The sequence below is a fragment of the Sciurus vulgaris genome, assembly GCF_902686455.1.
Source record: "Sciurus vulgaris genome assembly, chromosome: 4".
Classification (NCBI taxonomy): Eukaryota; Metazoa; Chordata; class Mammalia; order Rodentia; family Sciuridae; genus Sciurus; species Sciurus vulgaris.
The window spans coordinates 35,740,540-35,768,385 of NC_136464.1; the positions used below are offsets into that span (position 1 = coordinate 35,740,540).

General features: G+C 34.9%; 1 protein-coding gene and 1 pseudogene across 2 annotated transcripts in view; both read right to left on the minus strand.

The window, feature by feature from the left end:
• TBC1D12 (TBC1 domain family member 12) overlaps window positions 1–27,846 on the minus strand; it is a 79,753-nt gene that overhangs the window by 17,154 nt on the left and 34,753 nt on the right. The window contains exons 3-6 of the mRNA XM_079138695.1: window positions 17,164–17,279; window positions 6,314–6,396; window positions 3,573–3,690; window positions 1,561–1,667 (exon numbers count right to left, since the gene is read on the minus strand). Coding sequence (XP_078994821.1) covers window positions 1,561–1,667; window positions 3,573–3,690; window positions 6,314–6,396; window positions 17,164–17,279 — 424 coding nt within the window. The remainder of the gene's footprint in view (window positions 1–1,560; window positions 1,668–3,572; window positions 3,691–6,313; window positions 6,397–17,163; window positions 17,280–27,846) is intronic.
• Window positions 22,758–24,330, minus strand: LOC306660454 (dnaJ homolog subfamily B member 6-like; annotated as a pseudogene). The gene is made up of 2 exons (XR_013766627.1): window positions 23,930–24,330; window positions 22,758–23,657 (listed from the first exon to the last, which is right to left on the minus strand). The product of XR_013766627.1 is annotated as a dnaJ homolog subfamily B member 6-like (transcript).

Below are 27,846 nucleotides of genomic sequence, written 5' to 3' on the forward strand. Positions count from 1 at the left end.
CTTTGTTTGGTACTGGGGATTGAAGTTACATTCCCATCCTTTTCAAAAAAATTTTTTTTTTTATTTTGAGACAGGGTCTGGCTAAATTGCTGAGGCTGACCTGGAATACAATCCTCCTGCCTCAGCCTCCCAGGTAGCTGAGATTACTGACGTCTGCTACCATGCCTGGCTTTGATGTTGTTTTAACAATACACCTGTGATTTGTTTTCACATATATCTTTGATTTGGCTAGCACAATGAAAACAAATAAATTATACTACAGTCAAGCTATGGACTACAACATAGCTATAGTACACATGAGGTAGACTTTATGTACTGACATGGGGTGTTCAAGATAGACTAGTGTGAAAAACCACAGATAATCTTATGGCATGAACTCCTTTTTGTGGAAAAATAAGGAAAAAAGAAAAACCTTAACAATGATCACACGCAGATGCACACTTTATGCATGTGCAAAAAAGATCTAGAAGATCGTATATCAAATTGCTAATAGTGCTTACAACAGAATCAAGAATAAGAGAGTTTGGACTGAAGATGCTTAAAGTCTGAATTTTATTACTGCTTGCATTTTTTTTCTTTCTTTCTTTTTTTTTCTTTCTTTCTTCAGGGGGTGGTATGTACTGGGGATTGAACCCAGGCACCCTTTACCACTGAGCTGCATCCCCAATCCTTTTTATTTTGAGACAGGGTCTTGTTAAGTTGTATAGGGCTCTGCTAAGTTGCTAAAGTTGGCCTCAAATTTGTAATCCTCCTGCCTCAGCCTCTTGAGTAGCTGGAATTACAGGCATGGGCCACCACATCTGACACATACATTTTTTTTTTCAATAAATACAAAAAGAAAAACTTCAAAAGTTACAGTAACAATACATTATCTTTATTAAGAGATCCTAAATCTTTCTGTAGTGTTAATTGTCTAGCATTAACATTTTTACTCAGACCTATTTAGCACCTTTTTTGTTATTTTTCTATTTGATAGCATCATAATTCTATCTACAGTTTTTTTTTAATTCATAAAACTACTCTACATGTTACTACTATCTGTCAAGGTTTTAAGAAACTTAAGAAAATAAGACAACTTCAGTCTCCTTACTTTTTCTGATTTTTGAACTTCAAAATTTTTAAATAATAAAAAACTACTCCAAAAGGACTGATATGGATAGAGAAGTAGGAAAACATCTGTAGCCTTTCCCCCGTATCTGCTTTTGAGTAAAGGGGAAGCCTTTGCACATTTAGACTATTTTCTCTTTCCTTGCTTTTATGTATTCACTCACTGCTACACAGAATATTAGAAGTTTTTGAAATTACCTAAATTTATGATATTTGGATGTCAAGAATATTATTGATAGTTGTACACTAAAGGAAAAACCGCAACCTTATTTATATAATAAGAAGCATAGTAACTTATTATATCATACAAAGCTTGCAGGGAATGAAACATGCTCTTACAATGACATTTAATTTATGGTCGTGCCTTTTTTAAAGGTCACTCTAGTAATTTGCTGCATAACTCTGGAAATGACTATTTGTATGTGTGGAAATAACTGAACATAGAATACAAACCAGGAGTGATATTTAGTTCATTTCCTACAGCTAGACTCCAAACTTTCCCACGAACACTAGGGGGCAATCCCTGCCACCACAATTCTCGAACTCTTCTTGTACTACGCCTAGAATTAAAGGAGGAGAAAAAAGGAGAAAGTTACTTTTTATACCAAAAATACTAATTGCATGATGGTTTACCTATGGCCAAGTGACCAGATGATTTTAAAGAATATAGAGAATTAAATATGTAATGCATTCTTTCCTCTAGGTTTTATGCTTACAGACAATAGAAGTCTACAAAATATACATTACCTCAAAGATGGACAATATTTATTTGAAGAAAACTGCCTTTGACAGATACCACTTAAACTAATGATACATTAAGAGAATCAGAAATATGTGGACAATTATAAACACCAGGATAAGAGGGACATAAAATGTGTTGCTCATCCAGAACCAAAAACAAAATCATAAAGAATCTATTATGGGTAAGGCCCTAGTTTTTGAGGGGCAGTAGTCTGCTGGAAGAGTGTAGGCTTTATAGTCAGGTTGACCTGAGTTGAAATCTAGTACAGCTATTCACTAAACCTTGGGCAAATCACTTAACCAGTCTAACTTTGAGCTTTCCTATAAGATAAATGTGAGCAAAAATACAAATATCTCATAAAACTACTGAGAATTACATGTCATTACTTGTATAAAAGCATAACATAACACAGTAGTCCCCTCACTTCTCTTCAGGGGATACAGTCCAAAATTCCTAGTGAATGCCTGAAATTTCAGACAATGCAGAACTCAATGTATAACATGTTTTTTTTTCTATACATACATACCTATGAGAAAGCTGAACTTATAAATTAGACACATAAGACATTAACAATGATAAAATTTAACAATTATAACAAAATATTAAAATAAAAATTACACTGATGTAGTTTTTCTCTCAAAAAAAATCTATGGTTCTTTTACCTTTTCAACTAAATGAAGTACTTTAAGCATCTCTTAAATTCATATCTGAATTGCAGGCATCTCTACTTTTGCATGTAAGGCCATTAATAAGTAAAAGAAGGATTATTTGAACATAAGCACTGCAATACCACGACAGCAGTTCTAATAAACAAAATGCTATTAAGTGACTAATGGGCAGATACTATATACAGCATGGATATACAGTATAGACATGTTAGGTAAAGGGACGATTTACAACCAGGGCAGAGTGGTATGGCACAAGATTTTATCACACTTCTCAGAATGCTGCATGATCTGAAACTTGTGAATTGTTTATTTTTGGAATTTTCCATTTAATATCTTCAGACCTTGGCTGAACACAAGGTAACTGAAATTGCAGAGAGAGAAATGGTGGATAAAGGGAGATTACTAAATGTCTTACACTGTTAATATTCAACTAATTGTCAATGTACATCCTAGACTAGGCACTGCAAAAGATATCCCATACCCTTCAGTCCAGAGGGAAGATAAAGCATATAAAAAATTATCAAAAAACAAATGGCACAATAAGGCAGGAAGTATATTAGTCTCAAAGTATGGTGATGAGACATTTATAGAGGGTAAAGATCATATATAATACATTTTCCTAATTGTCAGAGAGGCATTTAAAAAACACTTTAATACTTGATAAATGATCTTAAAATGAATGAATATGTTTAATTTGTTCTAAAACCTGCTATCATATCAATAATGCATCTTACAATTAATGGTATGTTAGAATTAAGAAAATTTGGTAAGTAAGGAGACTAAAAGTTTCATGAATCAACTAACATTTTTTAGATGAGTCTCAGGGAAGAGGAAAGATTTTGATAGGTACAGAAAATGGCTAATAAGAGAAATACGTATTAGAAACTGAGGAATTTATAAAGGCAAAGACACAGCATAGAGATTTTCAGGCATTGGCTAGTGGTATAATTGAGCCAAAGCATAAGATTACATGCTAGGAAGTAATAAAACTACAGAAATGGGAAGATGAGATGTTTGGAGATAAACTAAAATTCAGGAAAAGTATGCTTACTTACATTACTTCCCAATTGGGCAGTATTTCATTGATCCAAATTACCATTGCACTTGCAATATTTTCTTCCTGTTTAAACCGTTCTTTCATTATTCTTTTTCTTTTATATGCTTCCTTAATTTCTGTTTTAAACAAGTAAGAATTACTTCAGTGCAAATGAGTTAGATAAAAACCCCCTTCTTCTACCTAACTATATATTAAAAAAAAGGTTTTCTCAAAAAGAATCTTCTGATGGTAGAGAAGAAGAAAGGGAAAGGAGGAAAAAAATGTTCTTGATTTACACAATTTTAAAATAACATTCTACTCTACAAAAGTAAATGGAATAAAGGTCATAAAAATCATTCCCATAAATTACTATAGCACATATTTATATTTTTACCTAATGTACAAAGTAAAATCCATCATGAATTAACTATGTAAAATATAAATAACTGTGAGCAGCTAACCAATATTCATTTTTCACATAGGGGTTTATGAATCTCTTAATAATAAACCCCATGACATTAAAAATCACTTTGCCAAGTTCAAGAATAAAAATTTTTAAAGGGCTAGAACAGCTGTGTGTGGTGGCACATGCCTGTAATCCCAGACTCGGAAGGCTGAGGAGGAGGATCACAAGTTCCAGGCCAACCTCAGCAACTTAGACCCAATCTCAAAAAAAAAGGTAATGGTAGAACAGCTTTGAGTTCACTCCCAGTTTAAAGAAGAAGATAACAGTATCCGTGAGGTTTACCACCCTCAGTCTTAAAATTCTCTATATCATCCCATCACTTATGCTGCAAACTTGCAAATTCTAATAAAATTAATTAATTAATTAAAAAATAAAAAAGAGCTGGAAAATGGTTTTGGTAGCACTATTAGTATATGAGCCCTTTTTGGTATGGTGTTTTAATTAGAATGAAATAAAAAAATGCCCGCCATCACAAACATAAAAACAGCGTGTCTGGAAATCAGAGGTTGATTTCAGAAAAAAAAATGTAGAGAGAAAGAAATTGTAAGTCAAAAGTGATAAATAGTTTTAGAACCAGTGAGGACTTCAGAGATCAGATAGCCAAACTATTTTCAAACTATTTCATATATGCCTCAGAAACTATCTTGAGGGGCAAGAAGGAGGACAAGAAGTAGCTCTACTTTCTTTTATTTGTCTAATGTATTTAGATTCTATATATAAAATATTCCACTGCTTTAAAAGAAGAATGTTGGCCAGGGGATGTAGTTCAGTAGTATAGTGCTTGTCTAGCATACATGAGGCCCCGTGTTCAAGCCCAATACTGCCAAAAAAGTATTAAAGGGAGGTTTGAAACACCTGATCTGGTCAACCTCCTCCTATATTCTCTACAGATGAGGAAACGAACATTAGTTCATTAGAGTATCCCAGTCAGGTAGGATCAAATAGGATTAGAATTGTGGCCTTCTGATTTACCAATTTATTATCATTTCTATCATAAGTTTTTAGGATCATCAACTTATCAATAACTGTCTTAAATATTAATCAAATAATAAAGCTAATGTTAGAAGCCAGTAACTGGGTATATTAGAAATAATTCAAATTCTGTATAGTAAAATAAAATCAATTAATGTTTAAATTGGGGGGGGTAGTAGGGATTGAACCCAAAGGCACTTTATCACTGAGCCCCAGATCTTTTAATTTTGAGACAGGGTCTCGCTAAGTTGCTAAAGCTGGCCTCCAACTTGTGATCCTTCTGCCTCAGTCCCCTAAGTCATCAGGATTATAAGCTTGAACCACCTTGTCTTATGTAGGCATTTTAGAAAGATATAATTGACCTTATATATCCTGTTTACTCTAATAATAAAGAAGCAACTTCATTTCCAAAATATAACAAAACCCAGAACTGTATATTGTTGTAATATCCCATTCACGCAAGTCAAAGGAAAAAAATATCAGTTGTTAACATAGTTCTAAAAAATGTTAGCTGTTTAGTATTTTCTTAAAATACATATCTATCCTGAACTAACAATGGTCAGTATATAAATATTGTTAAGGTATCTTTATATTACTCTTTTTGGACTGGAAAAGAAAATGGAAAAATAAATGACAGTTTATATTCATGAAATGACATTTTTTTTTTTTTTTATTGGTACTGGGGATTGAACCCAGGGCACTTAACCACTGGACCGCATCCCCAGTCATTTTTATATTTCATTTAAGAGCCTGGGTCTTGCTGAGTTGCTCAGGGCCTCAATAAGTTGGTGAGGCTGATTTGAACTTGGGATCCTCCTGCCTCAGCCTACTGAACTGCTGGGATTACAGGCCTGAGCCACCAAGCCCGGCAAAATGACAAAATTAGAAACTGAAGAGACTTTATAAGTCACAAGAGCAAATTATATTCTCATAGTCACTTAAGAAGTTATACTAAAATGTTAAAGCTATTAAATATCAAAAATCCTAACACTGTAAAAAAACTGTAAAAACGAAATGAGTAAATTCATGAATATGTTCATTTATAAATTAAGATAGTAATAGTCTAAGTTTTATGACTGCGATTTCAACATACAGTCTGTTATCTTTCTTCTCTTGTTAGTTTTGTAGAAGTTCTTGCACAAAAATTATGCTCCTGGTACAACAACTTATCCCTCTTTAAAAACAAACCTAATTATAAAAGTAGTAGAGAAAAATAAGAATTCAATATCACCTTGAAGATGGATTTGACAAATTTCACTATCAATCTTCCTATCAAAATTAACTTGTTAAAATCAGTAAATTATACCATTTAAATTTTATACCTCGTTTTTTAGCCTCAGCCACCATCTCATCATATTCTTGTCGGTGACGTAAAGCTTCTTCCACAGATTTAGCAGGAAGATTTCTGGGGGGAAAAAATTACTTAAATCAAGCCATTTTTTCTTTTTTCTTTTTTTTTTTCTTTTTTTCTTTTTTTTTTGTTTCTGTGGTGCTGGGATCAAATCCAGGGCTTCACACATGCTAGGCAAGCACCTCCAGCCCAAGTCAATACCCCTCCCATCACCACTGTTACTAGGTACTGAACCCAGGGCACTGTAGCACTGGGCTATAACCCTAGTCCTTTTAATTTTGAAACAGGGTCTCACCAAGTTGCCCAGGCTGGCCTCAAACTTGCAATCTCCTGCTTCAGCCTTGGATTGCAGGCAGGTGCTACCACACCCAGCCCATGACAATTTTTAAACGCTTAACTCTTTATTTACTTTTCAGAGCCAGATATAAAGAATTTCTAAATTTCACATTTCATACATTAAGAAAGTGAAAGGCTATTAAAGAAGAATAAAATTATGGCATTTGTAAATAAATGGATCGAGCTGGAAAATATCATGCTAATTGAAATAAGCCAATCCCAAAAAAACCAAAGGCTGAATGTTTTCTCTGATAAGGGAAGCTCATCCATAATAGGTAAGGGGGACCTAGGGAAGAATGGAGGAATTTTGGATTGGGCAGAGGAAGTGAGTAGAGGGGAGGGGGTGTGGGGGTGGGAAGAATGGTGGAATGAGATGGACACTATTGAACTAATACACATTCATGATTGCATGACTGGTGTGACTCTGTATCAAGTACAGTCAGAGAAATGAGAAGTTGTGCTCCATTTGTGTACAATGTGTCAAAATGCATGTCATGTATAACTAATTAGAACAAATTTTTAAAAATAAAGAAAAAACAAAACAGGAAAGGAGCTCTGCATTTTGGAACAAAACCAGAATCCAGGTTCCTAATATTTGTTGTGCATATATTTCATGGGACTATAAATATTTATATATTTAAACATTTCAGATTTTAGCTAATATTTAAACTCACTAGAGTTTTCACTTTTTAGTCAATTTTTTGAAGTATAATTTATATATTATAAAATGAATAAACATTTTAAGAGTAATCTGATGTGTTTTGACATGTATTTATTTATACAGCCAACACACCAATCAGAATATAGAACATTCCCATCATACTACAAGTTTCCTGATGGTCCCTTTGCACCCAATATTTACTCACATCCCATCTTACAAAACCACATCTCTGATTTCTATCATTATAGATTAGTTTGTTGCCTTTATTAGAATTTCACTTAAGCCAGGTACAATGGTGCATACCTGTAATTCCAGATATGTGAGAGGCTAAAGCAGGAGGATGGTAAGTTTGAGGCCAACCTGGGCAACTTAGTGAAACCCTGTCTTAAAATAAAAAGTAAAAAAGGCTGGGGGTGTGTGGCTTAGTGGTAAAAGCACCCCTGGGTTCATTCTCCAGTACCAAATTTTTTCATTTAAACTCTTTTGTGTCTGATTTCTTTTGTTCAGCCTATTTTTGAAATTCATCCATGATTTTAGTGAAGTATTTCTTTTAATTGATGAGAAATATTCCATTTATCCACATGAAAGGACATTTGTGTTGTTTCCAATTTGGGGTCATTATGAATAAAGTTACTAAACATATTAATGTCAAATCTTTGTGTAGTCACTTACTTTCATTTCTCTGGAATAAATACCTAGGAGTAGAATTCTTGGGTCATATGGTTAAGTGCAGGCATACCTTTCTAATGAACTGCCAAACCTCTTCCAATTTATTAGAGCTTTAGGATGACAGTTTTCTTAAAATTTTGATAATCAATTAATCCTTTATATATGTTTTAGTTTCCATTATCAAATTGATGGTCTCAGTCACTGATTTAGACATACAAAAATGAAAAAAGAAAAACAATTGTATATCACCCTTTACCAAATGTATCATAATAACGTCCAACTTTAGGACTCTTTTTCTTTTCAACAAGCTATGGTGAGGAAAGGCATGACAAATTTTCAAATTTTACATTCTACCTCTTCCTCTCGAGTTAGTCAGATAATTCAGGTATGTCTTAGGAAGAAGAAATAAAGCTTAAGAATTCTGCTTCAAGTCATAATAGAATAAGAGCAACTGAGTTTACCCTATTGTCTTAAATGATTTTTAAAAAGGCGGGTGTGATTGTACAAACCTGTAATACCAGCAACTTGGGAGGCTGAGGCAGGAGGATTACAAGTTTGAGATCAGCCTCAGCATCTTAGGCCCTAAGTAGCTTAGTGAGACCCTGTCTCAAAATAAAAAAATAAAAAGGGCGAGGGATGTAACTCAGTGGTAAAACTTACTGGGGTTCAATTCCCAGTACAAAAAATAAATAAATGGACAAAATATATTAAACAACAGTTTTCAGACAATGCAGGCAACACAAGACAATGACCCTAAAGTTCCTGATCTTACTGCCTGAAGTTTCCAGGTCTTATATTGGTGGAGAAGAATGTAAAAACAGGTCTCATGAGTCTTCCTGAGTTGAGGAGGCAATTGGGAAGTCCAGAATAGCTAGAAATTTCAGATCAGAAAACCAGAAGAAGAGAGCTGCAGAAACGTCCTCCCAAGTCTTTAGCTGAGAGTGTGTGTATGTGTGTGCGTGTGACTATATTATATGGCCAGGGAAAGAACCACCAGAAAGGAATAGTTAGAACATTTTCAAAGATCACATGGGACTAACCAGAATGGAAAGACCTACTAACAGAGTTATCAGATAGTGTCCTTAGAAAGGCACTGCCTTAGTACTTAGAAGAAATTAGACCTACACTAAAGGCTTTTCTGGAATCACTCTAACAAAGATTAGCTTAAAAGCATTAAGCCAATTTCAAATAACTGCATACCAGACTAAAGCCAAAAGACATACATATACAAAAATACAAAAAGTATAGCATCAGACTACATAAATCACAATGTTTGGCATAACCAGAGATGTGAAGAAACAGACAAATACAATCAACAGCAACTATCCTATCATATAATGGATGACAGGATTATAACACAAACACGATGAAACAGTTGTCATATACTATACACACACGCATACTTACAAGATAATAAGATCATGAGTATGATGGGAACTCAAGACCCAAATAAAACTTTTTCTTTTTTTTTTTGCAGTGCTAGGAATCAAATCCAGGATCTCATAACATGCTAGGCAAGCACTCAATCACTGAACTTCACCCCCAAACACCAAGCTAAACAATTCTCAAAATAAAACACATACAAAGTAAGACTTACAAGAGATTACACACTGAAGAAAAAAATGGATGAACTTGAAGACACACTAACTTAAAAACTCTATGAAATGATATACATAGAATCAAAAAGAGAAGAAGAGAAAGCCTAAATAAGTTGTGAGATGTGGAACATCACGCAGTTAACATGCTTGTCATCTCAGAAGAAAGGAGGGAGAGAGCAAAATAAAAAAAGTTGAAGAAATAAAGGCTAAAAGTTTTCTGAAACTGACAGACTATAAAGATACATTAAGCTCAACAAACCCCAAACAAAAGAAATATGAAACCACACTAAAAGCATATGATAATGAGATTAAGAAAAATAAAACAGAAGAATGAGAAATAGAAAAAATATTAAAAGTACTTGAAAAAGAATCACTGTCAAGAGACTAGCACTATAAGAAATGTTAAAAGAACCTTCTGGAAGAAGAAAAATGACACCACGTGGAAATATGGGAGAGTAAAGAGAGCACAGATAGTCCATGGTATGATCTCGCAATAGAAATTAGCGAAGTATTAGTTCTGGCTATTCCTAATCAACCATTTATAAGAAGCAAGGTGCCAGTTGCAGTGGCACGCAGCTGTAATCCCAGTGGCCCAGGAGGTTAAGGTAGGAGCATCTCAAGTTTGAGGACAGCCTCAGCAACTTAGTGAGGCTCTAAGCAACTTAGTGAGAACCTATCTTAAAAAATAAAACAGGCTGGGGATGTAGTTTAGTGGTAAGGCACCTCTGGGTTCAATCCCTAGTACTCTCTCCCCCATCCACCCAAAAAAAAAAAAAAGGAGAGAGAGAGAGAGAGAAGCAAGGAGTCAGATTACTGCATGTACTTAACATTGTTTGAAAACTAACAAATATAATGAGATTGGCTGGTTGCTCTTGATATTGCTAGACAAGATGAAAAAAAAAAAAAGAACTCAGGAATTCAAATTCTCAGCTCAAGTACTCACCACAAAAATGACTAAAAGAATCTATGTATACTCTGAAGAAGACCCTTATCTTCTGTTAACAGACTGAGACTGCTGAAAATTAAATTCAGAATCTCATCCTGTGACAGGTTGAATTATAACAACACTGAATTCCCAACTTTACACATTTCCTGTTAAAGTGAGGGTATTGTTTGGGAAAGAATGGGATGATGAAAGTTGGGATGGAGGTGTATAGGAAAAGCCTGATGAAGCTGAGGACACTACACCTCTAAATTCTGGTGAGTCTTTTTGCCAGTAGAAGACACCTCTCCACCACAGTAGAAAGGGATCAATCTCTGCACTGACTGAGCAAACTGCAACGACCTTCCCAGAAGCAGCTGACCGCCTCAGGGCCCAATCTTTATCACCCCTCTTTGCTTCTAGACCTAAAAATAGAATTGAACTTAGCAGGCTCCTTAAGGTAAAGTACAAAGTGAGAACCATGAGGAGGTTATATTACATGCCCAAAGAACTATTTGAATTTTCTAATTTATAAGACATGGATATTAAAAGTAGATATTAATAGATAGTAAAAGTATGGAATAATGTAGAAAGAACAAGGGCTAATGTCAAATAAAGTTGCATTAACAAATTATTGATAAGGACTAAAGACAGATTCTGTATTTAATGCTGCTGCTCAGGAATTTATAAAGGGCTCTAACAGTTGTTTTGTGGGTTGGTTAAAATATGGACCAAAAGGTAGCCCACAGTGAGCTGAAAATGCCAGCCCTTGTTTATTATAGATGAAGAATTCCAAAGATTTAGGAATATTGGAATGTTAGAGTGGGTTTCTTATTTAAAATCTATTCACTGGAGTTAAGAACTGTTCAGGAAATGGAACTTTTCAGGTAGTTCTATACTATGTTGGATTTTTTCATTGTGGTTTCATTTTTTCTTTTTTTGGAAATGCATATTTAAAATAGATACAATGCCTTTCAGTTGATGAATGGATAAAGAAACTGTGGCATGTATATACAATGGACTATTACTCCGCCATGAAGAATGATAAAATTATGGCATTTGCAGGCAAATGGATGAAATTGGAGAATATCATGCTAAGTGAGATAAGTCAATCTCAAAAAACTAAAGGACGAATGATCTCGCTGATAAGCGGATGAGGACATATAATGGGGGGTGGGAGAGGTTAGCATTAGGGTTAGGGTTTGGTTTAGGGTTAGGGATAATGAGGGTGGTAAGAATGGAGGAAGGAAGGACTGTATAGAGGGAAAAGAGGGGTGGGAGGGGTGGGGGGAAGGGAAAAAATAATAACAATGAATCAAACAACATTACCCTATATAAATTTATGATTACACAAATGGTATGCCTTGACTCCATGTACAAATAGAGAAACAACATGTATCCCATGTGTTTACAATAAAAATAAAATACATACAAACTCTTAAAATAGTACACAAATAAAAACTAGCTTATTAGGTATTCTAAGTCCTGGTGTCACCTTCTTCTATCATCATATATGTAAAGACCCTATTGTATAGTAGGTGTTCAATGATTATAACCCAAAGTTGAATGGACCATATAGTAAATATCCTATCAGTCTTTTACAGTTTGAGAAAGAACTTCAGTACTATACTGCTAAGTAACTATATGCTATATAATGAATAAAGCAGAAAAACAAATACATACATAGAAGGTTTTGGAGTAACTCACTAATTTTGTGGTCATCTGTCTAGAGAAGCACATTTTTTTTTTTTTATTTATTTTTTTTTTTGGGTGCTGGGGATCGAACCCAGGGCCTTGTGCTTACAAGGCAAGCACTCTACCAGTCAATTGAGCTATCTCCCCAGCCCTGAGAAACACATTTTTAAAATAGAATTTTTCAGTCTTAAAAATCAAAGAATGAAAGAATATAATCCATCGAAAAAGATTAGGGGACCTAGGGTTGTGGGGAGAGTACTTGCCTACCATGTGTGAGACACTGGGTTTGAGTCTCAGCACCACATATAAATAAATGAATAAAATAAAGGTCTATCAACATCTAAAAATTACTTAAAAAAAAAAAAAGATTGGGTACCTCACTCAGCATTCTTGGAACTACAAGAAAAAGATACAGCTTAAATATGATTCTTACCTCTTATAGACATGTAAATTAGTTATGGAGTTAAGACAAGTAACCATAATGAATATCTAAGATATTTGTTAAATACCTGGTATAATCACTTGCTTGCTTTTTCAAAGGTATCACATAAAAACCTATACTTTTGGTCACTTTTTTTTTATTTGTACCTTCAGAAGTTCTATTTTGTTTGGCACTGGTATATAAAGTAAATTCAGTAAAGAAGCTGGAAGAAAAAAGGAAAAGCTTCACCCACTTTTTTTTAAAATGTGCTATAAGCATCAGTGATTTAAGAATCAGAAGAGACACAAGGCGACATAATCAGTTCATTTGAACAATTTTCTTTTTCTTCAAGGCTATCTTGATTTTGAAGGAGACTGGAACAGAAACAGGCAAATGGAAAATAAGATTAACAAAAGGATGAAATTACAGAAATTCCCATATTTGAAATCCCCTAATGAGACTTTATGCAATTTGTCCATCTGTAATGGAGTTTCAACTACAAAAGCTTGTGAAGTCCAAGATTCCAGAATACCCTGAAATTAAAGTCTAAGAAAAGGTAGAACCAAATTGCAAACTTCCTTTGCAGTGGAAATGCCTCTTCTCCATCTTATCACTCTGGCCTATGGAAAAATAAGCTCGCAATATCAAGTTTGCTGAGGAAGAACTTGTCTCTTTTTGCACTAGTCTGACAGATGACTTCATAGCTGAAACAGAGGCATTACTAGAAGCTTAGACTCAAAAGCGAGCAAGTGGCTGGGGATATAGCTCAGTTGGTAGAATGTTTGCCTCGCAAGCACTAAGGCCCTGAGTTCAATCCCCAGCACCGCAAAAAAAAAAAAAAAAAAAAAAAAAAAAAAAAACCATTAATTTTATATAGTTCAATAGTAGAATGAAAAAGAGAAGTGCTTTTTAAGCTGTTTATACCTTTCTGGTACACTGACATCTTTTTGTAAAGTTATGAATATTACTTGAAGTCAATTTCATAGAACATTACTTCTGGGAACTGATTGTACAAATTATAAGAAAAGTTTAGAGAAGCAGAAATCACTGAAGATTGAAAAAGTCAACAAAGACCACATAAAAGATAAACCTTAATCATTAAAGGACTGGGTAGGTGAGAAGTAGAAATAAGATAAAGGCTTTCCAAGTGAGCATAATAACATGAACAATGCACTATGATAGGAAATAAAAGAGAGGTGTGATATAAGAGTGTGGTGTAAAGAAACATTGACTAGAACAGAACTTTCTCTGGTATTTTCATAAATGCTTTCTGAGAAGAAATTATTATTCTTACTAAAAAGTATAAAACATTCTGGATGAATTTTAATAAGCTTAGGAAAGCTCTTCTGGGACTTAATTTATCTACCTACTCAGCTGACAGTCAAGAGTCTAAAGAGTTTTAACCAAATATTCTTCTCTTGCTTTCTCTAACCATTCTTGCTTCATTATAAATGTCTCCAACAAGAAAGCTGAACTGGCCTGCTTCATTTTTATCTCACAGTAAGCCTGAAATAAAACTTTCACATATACTCATAACTCATATAACTCATATACTCATTGTCAAGCTTTTTGACAATGTAAAAATTAATATAATTATCAAATCAAAGAGTTGTATCAAAATCACAATTCTTCTTGGAATTCTCAGTTATTTTTAATACAGATCTACATTTTCATTCTGCAGTGAGCACTGCCTAAAAAGTAGCTGATCCTGGGCCCAGCACAGTTTTTGAAATATTCCTGCCAACATTGCATAACCTGAATTTGACCATGACGAAACATCCACAAAACCAAATTGGTGGGTATTCTGCAAAAGCAGTAGCCTGCACTCTTCAACAGAGCCTACGTCATAAAAGTCACTGGAAGATCAAGGAACTGTTTCATGTTGGAGGAGACCAGAGACTCATGACAAGAAACTGCCATGCAGGTTTCTATGTTGGGTCCTTTAGCTGTAAAGAGTGTCATTGGGATAATGAGTGAAACTTGAGTGGGGTCTGAAGATGACATGGCAGTGACAAATCAGTGTTCATTTCCCCACCCTGGGGCTTGTAGGCATGAGTCCCCGTGGGACTGCAAATGTCACATGCCCATGAAGCCAGTCCATCTGTGATCTTAATGCTGCATCTCATCAGATGGCTAGTGATTCTGCTTTGTGCATTACTGAGGGTGTTAAACTTTGATCACTTGCTTTAGGTGGATATGCCAGGCCTTTCCACCATGATCTTTCTCCTGTGCAGTTACTTAAATATTGAAAGAAACTGCTATAGTTTGGATGATGTGAGGTGTCCCCCAAAAGCTCGTGTGTGAGACAGTGCAAGATGGTTCAAAGGAGAAATGATTGGGTTGTGAGAGTCTTAACCCAATCAGTGATTTAATCCTGATAGGGAGTAACCTCATGGTAACTGAAGTGGTGGGTGTGGCTGAAGGAAACGGGGTATGGCTTTGGGTTTGTATTTATATCTGGCAAGTGGAGTCTCTCTCAGCTTCCTAATCATGATGTGAGCTGCTTCCTTCTGCTACACTCTTCCTCCATGTTCAGCCTCACCTTGGGCCCTCAGGAATGGAGCTGGCCTTCAGTGGATTCAGACCTTTGAAACTGTGAGCCCTCAAAGTTTTCCTCCTCCAAAAAAATAAATAAATAAAATAATAAATAAAAATTAAAAAATAAAAATTAAAAAAAATCACATTTCTTTAGTCAGAAGGAATGTAACCAAAATAAAAACAAGAAAGGCTAAGAATTTTCACATTGGAAGGAAAAAAAATCTAATAAAAGAAAAATAATAGATCCTGAAAGTCCAAGTAGGATAAAAGGAGTTAAGAAACAAGTGGTTTGCTTTAGGGAGAGTATATTATAATTTATATTACAATAAATCAGATAATATTTTGAAGAACAGCAGCACTGTAGAGAATACAAAGAAGCTCAGAGCTGGGAAGAAAAGACTTTAAGATGTTTTTCTAGGTATTAAGATTAGATTCTTACTAGGGACTGAACCCAGGGCCTTGTGTATGCTAAGTACACACTCCATCACTGAGTCATACCTCCAGCCCCTCAAAATACATTCTTTTTTTTTCCCCAAAAAAATACTGATATTTATTTGAAAACAGAACATTGCAATGACAATAGCAGAGCCATACTGGTACTGCATGTGCCATAAGAACTATGGGAATATTCGAAGCAGCTGAGGCAAGGGGAAGTTTTTAAGGACAAAAATGAGAATCACACTGGCTATTTTGAAACAGTAATCTTTGGCCACACTGATCAATAACAGTGTATCAGTCTGAGTTTGAACAGAAGCTGCTGAGGAAAAGTCCTTGCAGAAGTACTCTTTACATATATATACATGCATTTTGAGTAGAATGCACTGAAAATACATTCTTACTAGTATACCAACTGCATCACTATAGTATGCTGATTTTAAGTCCTTTGGGTACAGTCCAAGGAGTGGGATAGCTGGGTCAAATGGTGGTTCCATTCTAGGTTTTCTAAGGAATCTCCATACTGCTTTCCAGAGTGGTTACACCAATTTGCAACCCCACCAGCAATGCAATGTATGAGTCTGCCCTTCTTCCCCATATCCTTGATAACAGGCCAAATGATTTCTCTAGTAAGTGGATGATGATACAAAATGGGGGTTGGAGGGGAGGCAAAAATGGAGGAAGGATGGATAGTATAGAGGAAAATGAGGGGAGGGGAGAGGATGGGGGAAGGAAAGATAATAGAATGAGACAAACATCATTACCCTATGTACATGTATGATTACGCAAATGATATGACTCCATGTATAACCAGAGAAACGAAAGTTGTACCCCATTTGTGTACAATGAATAAAAAAAAAAATAGTATACAAACTGGCTGACATTCAGTAGTTACATGGTATAAAGGGCAAGGACAAGCACATCTTAAGTACATACCAAATGTCAAGAAAAAAATATAATTTCCCCATAATATTAAGGTAAGAAGCAGAATGTTGAAACAGAGACATAAAGAACCAAGTTTTGTTTCTGATTTTGTGATGAGGTCTTGATATGTTGCCTAGGCTGTTTTTGTTTCCATTGAGCCACACACCATCCCTTTTTAAAATTTTTCATTTTGAGACAGTCTTGCTAAGTTGCTAAGGCTGGCTTTGACTTTGTGATCCTCCTGCCTTGGCCTCCCAAGTTGCTAGGACTACAAGCACGCTCCACTCACTGTTCCTGGCACCCAGGCTGGTTTTGAACTTGTGGTTTCAAGTGATCCTCCCACCTCAGTCTCCCAAGTAGCTAGGACCACAGGTACCACACCGAGCAAAAGCCAAGATTTTGTTTTTATATATTGGCTCATAGAGATTTCTAGAAAATATGCCTAAGAATTTAATATCATTAATATGGTCTCTCCTAATAATTTTAGGATAAATGATTGGGATTTAAATTTTTTTAAAAATTACTTTCTCTGATTTATTGATACATTTTAAGTGAAAGAGTGAACAAAATTAAATCTAAATTTAAAACATAATAGAGCTCCTGATGATCACTAAATACTTACGATGGTCGATCCTCAAGAATCAAGGCAGTGGTAGAAAGTGGCTCAAATTCAAAATTCTTTCGTCTTGAAGACTGAGGTGGTGGTTTACAGGTCCTTCCTGTTCGTGCTTCATATTCCTATAGTACATGAGATATAGTTTATGTACAGATTTTCAGTTCACAGTATTAAATCTGTAACATTAAAGACATTATGTTATAATAAAAAACTATATACAAGTCATACATTTATTTGGTAAAAATATTAGGGAGATAAAAAAGTAAGTCATTATTTTCCTGAAGCAACCTAAATTATGAATTTGTTTGCATACAAAGTATCAAAGTGTGTAAGGAGAAGGAAAGACAGAAATATACTCAATTAGGAAAGGATTTAAGGACATGCTTTTTATTATCTTCTATAGTATCAAATATCCAAATCCAGCTTTCAATAATCTATAAGCAGATAAATCTATTTTTTTAAGCTTTAGTCAGTTCAGGAATGGAAATGTTGAGACAGAATACAGACAATTCTGTTATAATATTTTGAAGAGCTTTCTCCAGGGTAACAGTGAACCTCAAATAAAATGGTGGTTTTAGATTGTTAACCCTCTGTTGCATCTAACTACTACTTACTCTATATTTTATACTTTACCAACACATCTTATCCAAATATATGGCCCCAAACTCTCGCCAAACAATTAACTAGAACTAAGAAACTTTCTATAATGTTTCTCTAATTTATTGAAACCGATAATCCTATTAAAGAATTTGACATAATATGCTCTTTATTTTCTTTAGTGGTACTGGGTATTGAATCCACAGTCACTTTACCAGTGAGCTACACCCCCAGGTTCCCCCTTTATGTTTTGAAAAAGGATCTCGAGCTAAATTGAAGAGACTGGCCCCAAACTTACAGTCCTCCTGCCTCAGCCTCCCAAGTCACTGGGATTACAGGCATGCACCACCAAGCCTGGCCTTTTTCCCCCCTAATAAGTGATGGTATTTATTCTAGGCATACAAGATTTTGTTTTTGTTTTTGGCAGAGCTGGGATCAAACCCAGGACCTCATACGTTCTAGCAAAGTGCTCTATCACAAAGTCACATCCCCAGTCCCATAATATGTTCTTGATGGATTCATTTACAATTTTCCATTTAAGCATTCTTTCATAAACATTCACAACTTTATGAAATTTATTTGCCAAAGATTAGTAACAAATTTACTAGCTTATAATTGACAGAACCCACAGTTTTCCCTTTCTAAAAAAACCAAGTGAGCACCTGATCAGCAACAAGTATGAATTATATTTTCATGAAATTCACAAAGATTACTCAATGATTTTATGAGTGACACAAGTTGACTAGACCTTTGAGAAGACATTAATTTATACAAAGAAAATTAAATGGCTTAAAACGGTCAGATGTTTCACTTATTAGGGGCTTAACTACCATGACCTATAATTAATTTTATTCTAGTATTACATCATCTCCATCCTTAGTATTACAACTCAAAGATTATTTCTCCCTACTGAATCAGACGATTACAAAATGTGAACTGATTGTTCTATTCCTCTTAAAAATTTGGTGATACTGAACCCTAATCTTATTTGAGATAAAATGTTTTAAATGACCTATGTTTTCTTAGGAATTCTCTATAAACTTCAGCTTATTTTGGGATTCTAGACACTGTTTATGAAGGATTGTATCACTGTTTAACATTCACCTTTAGTTCTGCATCTCTGCTTCCAAATACTAAGTCTATACTCAATCTGAGAGTTCCCTTGCATAAGTGTACTAAGATTTCTCCTTTCTCAAATTATTTAACATAATTATATGTGCCCAGGTTTATGAACACCTATTAGCCTTTCAGAGTCAAAAGTCATCAGGTCACTTTTTTTTGGTCTTTTAAAATTTTCTTTCCTAACATCCAGGATATAATCCTAATGTTCAATGTTTCTTTTCTCTTTTTTTTTTTTTTACCAATTTCAGAGTAATAGATTATTCTTCTGCTATTAATACAGGATTTGTTAAAATTCAAATTTTGTATAATTTAATAGTATTTTATTTTCCTTCATTGTGACTCAGTTTCACTGAATTCAACGCATATTATCCATAAAGCATTTTCCATGCAAACAAGTGCCAAATGCATACAAAGCAAATCGAACTTCTAAATCAATATATTAATAGCAACTAGTACTGATTGACACTATGTATCATGCACTGTGAACATTTAGCACATTTAATACTTAAGCAACCCTATCAGACACCTCAAATAAAGAAAATGGGTACAAAAGGTGTACACTCACTTGCTAAAGTCATATGTAGCAGGCAGACTATCTCCAGTGCCTGGCTTTCAAATATCTACTATCTTGTTATATTAACAGTGAAGAAGCCATTTATGACAATTAACAAGAAAGAGATTGACAGAAATCATTCAGTGAAAGACTCAGGAACTAGGTCTATGAGGTATAGCTGAATGGTAGAGCATATGTGAGGGTTCAAACCCCAGCACCAAAACAAAAGAAGAAGAAGAGGAGGAAGAAGAAGAAAAGAGGAGGAGGAAGAGGAGGAAGAAGAGGAGGAGGAGAAAGAAAAAAAGGGAAAGGACTCAAAGTTCAGAGATATGAATCAGGCTGACAATACCTGAATCACTGATCCATCTAAATATTACAAAGAGTATAGACGGAAAAGAGAGGTGGGAGGGCTGGGGGGGGAAGGAAAAAAATAACGGAATGAATCAAACATCATTACTCTATGTAAATGTATGAATATGCAAATGGTATGCTGTTACTCCGTGTACAAACTGAAACAACATGTATCCCATTTGTTTACAATAAAAATAAATAAAAAAAAAAGAATAAATAAATAAATATTACAAAGAGACCACCAGGCAGTATGTGTGTTTTCTGTAAGCTGTAATATGAGACACCCATCACCAATTCCTGAAATATTGCCAAAAAAATTAAACAAATATCATTAAGCCTACCGAGTTATGCTCTCCACTAGAGAGCCAAAAGAAATAAACGAAATTAACTCATACATATTCTGTATAAATAACGCACAGAAAAACATGAAGTAATTAAATTATTAATAGGTTCGCCCCTAAAAAGGTTGGACTAGAAATGAAGAGCATTTGTTTAATTTATTCAGTACTGTTGAACATTAGTTACAACAAAAAAATATGATGTACTGTGTGAGAGATCACTCATGGCTGGTAACAGACAAAGTTTAAATAAAGAGGTGGCATCAGAACAAGACAAAAAATGATAAATGTTATTTAAATACATAGAAAATATTGAAAAGGAATCAGCAAGGGGGAACAACCAAAGACATAGGTCAGGAAAACACATTAATCCCACTGAATAGGAAAAATGGAAAATAAGGTTGGAAAGGAATAGGTTAAATAATGGAGCTTTTCACTGGCAAAAATATTTAGACTTCATGAACAAATTGGAGGAAAAAAATGAAAGTTTGGGAAAAGCCAAGCTTTGATAAAAGTAGTCTTTCATAAAAAATTAACAACATAAGTACATATTTAATATAGAATGCAACTCAAAGTGAAGCAGCTAGAATATCATTTATGTATCTGCCTAAAGAATGACTTTGTAGAGAACAACCACTCAAATATTTTTCACATGAAAGAAGATGAATTGTACCATTTCCCAACATACATGCTTACAAAACAATGCTGTAAGTTTCTAGAGGACAATAATTTAAAACTTAAAAACATGGTATTAATCCATTCTTATTTGAAATGGTATAGATTTCTACACCTTGAGTAGATCAAGTACTTGATGAACAAATTATTAAAGATGTCATTCTAAGGTGATTAGAATTGTGAATTATTTCAGAAACAGCAAAATATCACATATCAATAATTTCAAAATTGATTACTATTTATTAACTCAGATTTTTTTTATTACAAAAAACAGAAAATCCAACTCAAACAGGTGAATTCATCAGGTTTTAGAACAAATATTCTATACAGTTAGTTAACTTTGGAATCTGTTTGATTAAAGTTTATGAGCACCAGAGTCTTTGATTCTTTACTACTGTCTCAGGAATGCACTCTACCATATGTTTTGAATATATAATTAAACATTTAAATAAGTATTTCATTTTCATCTACATTCCTAAAAGTTATATATACAAATTGGCAACAAAGGAAGGGGACTATGGGTGTGGTACAGCACATGCCTACCATGTGCAAGGACTGGATCCCCAGCATTGAAAAAAATATTCTTTTCTTCAGAAAGGAAGTACAGACTTCTACTTAGTGAATTGGGTAATTCACAACAGCTTTCTCACTGAAGACAACATCTGCCATTCCTGACAAAGGGGATACAAACAAGGTAAGCCTAATGATCATAACTACTGTGGGGTCTGGCAAAAATTCTAGTGGAATTCTTTCTGATTACAAGGCAAGTGTTTTGCTGCTGAGCTACATTCACCCCAACCCTCACTTTTTTTATGTGTGTGGTTCTTAATCTTGTCTTTTCTGTAACTAGGGGTTCAATGCAGGGCTTTGCAAATTAGAGGCAAATGCTTTGCTGCTGAGCTACATCCCAGCCCTCTGGGAGCAATTCTGAACATCAGGTCGGAAGTGGAAACCCAAACAAAGCTGGCTGTTCCTTTGAAAAGGAAAAGGGTACTAGAATTTTTGACACAGAATAGTAGGAAAAAAAGTCCTCCACTAAGAAAGAGCACCAGAAAATAATCTAGCAGTCCTATTCAGCCTTTTATCTGAACACCAATCAATGCATGTATAAAGTGAAACACTACAAAGCTGGGGGAAAAAAAATTCTGGGGAAAGAATTATTGGGTATCTGTAACCAAACAGATCTCAGAGCTCATGCAGGGCTAAGAATTATTCACATTGCCAATAACCAGAATGGAAAGTCATCACTGAATACATAGACATTGAAGAGAAACCCTCCAGAAGGTCTGCTTGTTGGATACCAGATATTGTAAATTTTAGATTGTTGAATGCTAAATAATGCATGACTTTATTCTGTCCAGCAGTAAAGTTGCATGTGTAGCTGTATGAATCTTTTATGGCTTATATTATGAACATTTTTTTTTTTTAGTTCAGGTTGAGAATAACTTTCTTTAGAACTAATTTACCCCACAACTAAGAAATTGTCGATAAGCTTACTTTCTTTTGCACTGTTTTTTCTACAATTAACATCTCCAGTAAAAATTTCAGATCTTGAATATTAGAAATTATAGAATTATCATGAATTTAAGGATAAAGCAGTAGAAACTATCCAAAATTAAGCACAGAAAGAGAATATATTGGAAAAGTACAAGCAGAATTTTAGAGAGTAATATAAAGTAGCATAAAGCATGTGTAGCTGCAGCTGGGGAGAAAAATAGTTGAGGAAATAATGGCTGAAATTTTTCTAACTTTTGTGATAACTATATCTGCAGACCCAAGAAATTAACCAAATTCTAATCAGAATACAGATAAAACCACACCAAAGGACATATTTTGGGTTTTTTTTTTTTTCTTTTTTTTTTTAAAGCAAATGACAAAGACCCAGTTTACCAGCTTTTTTAAACCTAAGCTTAACATTACATATTTAAACAATTGTCAAAACGTTACTAAGTTGCCAGCATTCATGCATAACTAGAAAACATCCTTAAGTTTATATTAAACCAGAAATGTATTACCATTAATGCATTAATATCTTTCATTACTAAATACTGGCGGGGGGTGGGGGGACAAATTATTTCTACAGGAGATTCATCCTGGCAATGTTAGCTCACAGCAGGCTGACACTACTTGGCTCACATGTCAAACACAATGGAAAGCAGATCCATGCTGGTGTTAGAATACAATCTTGTCCTAGCACTACTCAAAGTCAAGGCTCACCTTGGATTACGTTTAATAAAAAAGCAAAGTGCATACAGAGATTACAACAATTTTAAAGACAAAAAAAAAATGGTCCTATTGTGTGGTCCCAACAATAAACTCAAAAGTCTATGACAAATAGGGGCTCCGATGAGCTGTTTATAAATACTTTAGGTTAGGTACAATTATACTGAAAGTTGAGTTCGTCTGAAATCTTCAAAAAAATGTTCCTGTTAATCCTCAAATGGTGCTTGTTATAGTTTAACATTTCTGTTAAATGTGTGCGTTGAATTACTTGTTATCCAAGCGTAGCAGCTGCTCCTTACCATTTATCGTTAAGGACTTTAACTGGCTGTCTTCTTCAACTTCTACTCTTTCTTGACCATTCTCGACAATTCTTTTTGTAGTGATTTTTCTGCCATTTACTATTTTGGTAGAAGTTGATATAGATTTGAAGTTACCCATCCCGCTGCCGCCAAATGATGTAGAAGAGAATGAAGTAAGGCCACCGTGACCTAGTGACCCAAATGAAGTAAATCCTGTATCAAATGAAGAAAATCCACCTCCAAATGATGGAAATCCACTAAAAGCAGAGAAAAATGAGCCTGCATCTTGGTTTCTACTTCCTGGGGGACCCCTTTGGTTCCCAAAAAAGTCTTCAAATGGGTCTTCAGATCCAGTGGTAGCCCGCTCCTCTTCATGCCCTTGACAAGCAAGGGCTCCACTTGTCTCCTTGGTGTTACTGGTAGACACACTGCTCTTCCTTCTTCCCTCCTGGGGTCTGCCAGAGGTGTTCAGTGTCTTCAACTGTGCTCCAATCAGTGAAGGAGGTAAGCACAAGATGTGTGTACCCCTCAGTGCATGGAAGAAATGGTGGCGGGAGCACACTTGACCCTGACCTCTCAGGAAGGTTACCCAGCAAGCATCAAACACAGGAAACCAAAGAAGTCGAACGAAAACGGGTCCCTTCCACCAAAAAATTCCCTGAAGACATCATCTGCGTTCCGGAACGTGAAGCCAAACTCAAAAGGACTGCCAAAATGACTTCCACCTCCACCTCCACCATTTAAGCCTTCTTTGCCATACTTGTCATAGATGTCCCGTTTTTTTAGCATCTGATAACACCTCATATGCCTCAGCTACTTGTTTGAATTTTCTCTCTGCTTCTTCTTTATTCTCAGGATTTTTGTCTGGATGCCACTTTAGTGCCAGTTTCCGATATGCCTTTTTGATATCCTCGGGAGAGGCATGTCTCTGAACGCCTAGAACTTCATAGTAATCCACCATGTTTTAACAGATTGTTGGAACAAGTCCGAGGACGCGGCGGACTGGACCGGAGGGGACGGGACCGGACGGGGCGGGGCGGGGCGGGGCGGGCGGCCGGGTGCTCGCGGTCTGGCACAGCTGCGCTGGTGGCGGCGGCCCATATTTTGGTTTTAAATAGTCAAATTTCTCTAAAAATTAAAGTTAAAAATTTAATTTCATAATCAAATTGATGAAAGCATGTTAAAAAGAAAACCTTAGAAGAGGAAAAAAGTAATTATATAAAAAGAACTGAATGTGAAAATGACTACGGACTTCTCTGAAATCATGCAAGTCAAAAAGTAATAGAATAAACTGGTGCAACCACTCTGGAAGGCAATATGGACATTCCTCAGAAAACTTGGAATGGAACCACCATTTGACAGTTATCCCAGACCTTAGCATATACCTAAAGGACTTAAAATTAGCATACTATAGTGACTTGGTCATGTCAATGTTTATAGCAGCTCAATTCACAAGAACTAAGCTGTGGAACCAACCTACATGCCCTTCAACAGATGAATGAATAAAGAAAATATATATGATAGAATATTACTCAGTTATAAAGCAGAATGGAATAATGGCATTTGCTGGTAAATAAATGGAACTGGGGGCTATCATGCTAAGTGAAATAAGCTAATCCCCTAAAACCAAAGGCCAAATGTTCTTGCGGATATGCTGAAGCTAATATGCAATAAGGTGTGGGGAGGGAAGAACAGAGTTCACTGGATTAGACAAAGGGGAATGAAAGAAAGAGGGGGTAACAGGAATAGGGAAGACAGTAGAATGAATCAAACATAACTTTCTTATGTTCATATATGAATATGCAACCAGTATAACTCCACATTATGTACAACCACAAGAATGGGAAGTTATACTCCATGTATGTATAATATGTCAAAATGCAATCTACTGTCATGTATGTCTAAAAGGAACAAATAAAAAAAAAAACTTTTAAAAAGGCAATAGAAAAATCTTTAAATTCCTGAAGGGGAAAGGGGAAATAACACCAAACCTGTTGACAGAATCTTATACCAAGAGAAAATATCTTTCAAACATGAATGTGAAATAAAAGTATTTTCAGACAAGTAAAAGCTAAGATATTATTTTTTTTTTTCTGCAGCAGGGTACTGTGGATTGAACTCAGGGTGCTTTCCCATTGAGCTATATCCCCAGCCATTTCTTTAAATTATTATTTTTTATCTAGAGACAGGGTCTCACTACGATGATGAGGCTGGCTTTGACTCACCATCCTCCTGCTTCAGCTTCCTGAGCCACTGGGATTACAGGCATGTGCCACCATGCTGGGCAGCTAAGAGAAGTTATTGTCTGTAGATATGCAAGATATTTTAAGGGAAATTCTTCAGGCAGAAAAAGTGAATCACATGGAAATGTGAAATTTAAATGAAGAAACATAAATAACAAAAATAATAAGTATGGATAAACATTTTTACTCATTGTTTTAATTTTTAGAGAAATTTGACTATTTAAAACCAAAATATGTAATTATATTATGAAGTCTAGAGAACAAAAATCAGAAGGGAGATAATGGCAGTATACTATCGTTAAGTTCTTATAATACACTTGAATGCTTTAATATTATTTGAAGGTAGACTGTAATAAATCTTTGGGGAATACTGGGAATTGAACCCAGGGCCTCATGAATGAGTCACGTGTACTCTACCACTGAGCTAGCTACACATACCTCAGACTTTTTTATTTTGAAAAAAGGTTACCCAGGTTGGCCTCAAACTTGCAATCCTCCTGCCTCAACATTCTGAGTAACTGGAGTTACAGGCCTGTGCCAATGAACCTGGTTAGACTGTAATGAATTAAAGATAAAAATCTTAGATCCTTGTGTAACTTATCAATGTGTAATCAGAGGATCTATGTGTCCGGGAGATACATTCATGGGGTCTGCAAAGTCAGAATGATATTCCAAATGACAAAGAAAAAAATCTTCTTTGAATTGAGTGAAAATGCAGAGACTATTTCTTAACTCATTTAATAAAGCCAATATTATAATAACAAAACCAAAGACATTACAAAAAAAAAAAATAGAACTCTATTGACCATTATCTCTCATGAACAAAAATGCAAAGATCCTCAACAAAACATTAGCAAACTAAATTCAACAATGTATATAAGAATTATACACCACAGTCAAGTGGGATTTACCCCAGGTATACAAAGTAACCTAATCAATTAGTGTAATTTATCACATCAATAAGCTAATGAAGGAAAAAAATACATGGTCATAAGAATAAGATGCAAAAAAAAAGCATCTGATAAAATCCAATACTCATTCATGATAAACACTCTCAACAAAGTAGGTATAGAATGAACTTCCTTAACTCGATTTAAAAAAATCTACAAAAAAATCCCTTGCAGTTAGCATTATACTCAATAGTGACACTAAAAGTTTTCTCACAAAGATCAAGAATAAACAAAATGTCTCCTCTCACCAATACTTTTAAACATTGTTCTGAAATCCCTGGCTAATGCAGTAAAACAAGAAGAGGAAATAAAAGTTTATACTAGTTGAGAAGGAAGAAATAAACTGCTTTTGTTCATAGATGATATGATCACCCATGGAAAAAGTCCAAAAGAATCAATGACAACAACAACAAAATTCCTGGAATACAGCACTTACACCAAAGTTACAGGATACAAGTTCAATGTACACGAATCAATCACTTGTATCAGAAAAATGATACAGGTATAAATCTCACACACACACACACACACACACAAAATACATACTGCATCCCATGGGAAAACTACAAAATTGATAAAAGATACTGAAAAGAACTACATAAATGGAGAGAGATTCCATGTTTATGGATACACAAAGGCTCAATCTTGTCAAGACATAAATTCTTCACAAATTGATCTATACATTCAACACAATTTCAGAGAAAATCCAAGCAGGTTACTCTGTGAATGACATTCTGATTATAAACTTTGTTTAGAGAGTCAAACACCCTGAATAGCCAACTCATGAATGAGAAAATAAGTCAAGAGGACTGACACTACCCAAATTCAAGACTTCTAAAACTACAATAATCAAGACAGTACAGCACTGGTTAAAGGACAGACAAAGAGGTCAATGGAACAGAACATAGATCCCAGAAATAAACCCACATAAATATAGCCAAATGATCTTTCACAAAGGGCAAAGACAATACAAAGGAAGTAGGTCACTGGAGGTATACCCAAAAAGGGGAAATGGGTATCCCAATTCCTTTCTCACTCTGCTTTCTAACTCAAAGGTTAGGTCTCATTTTTATTTATATATCAAGAACTTAAACAATCTCTACTGTATTATACATAGTCAATATTTGTTAAATAAATTATGTATTCATTAAAAATGAAAGCCAGATGATCTTAAAGAAGAATCCAGGATGAGTTTAAAAATTTTGTTCTTCAGGTTCTGCTAAAGGAAAGGCCTAGAGTTTACAAACGTTGAGGTCACACCCTGAGTTGCTAGCACATTCCACCACATTCTGATGACTTGTGTTCTATACCTGAAGAGATATACAAGAAAGAAGGTAT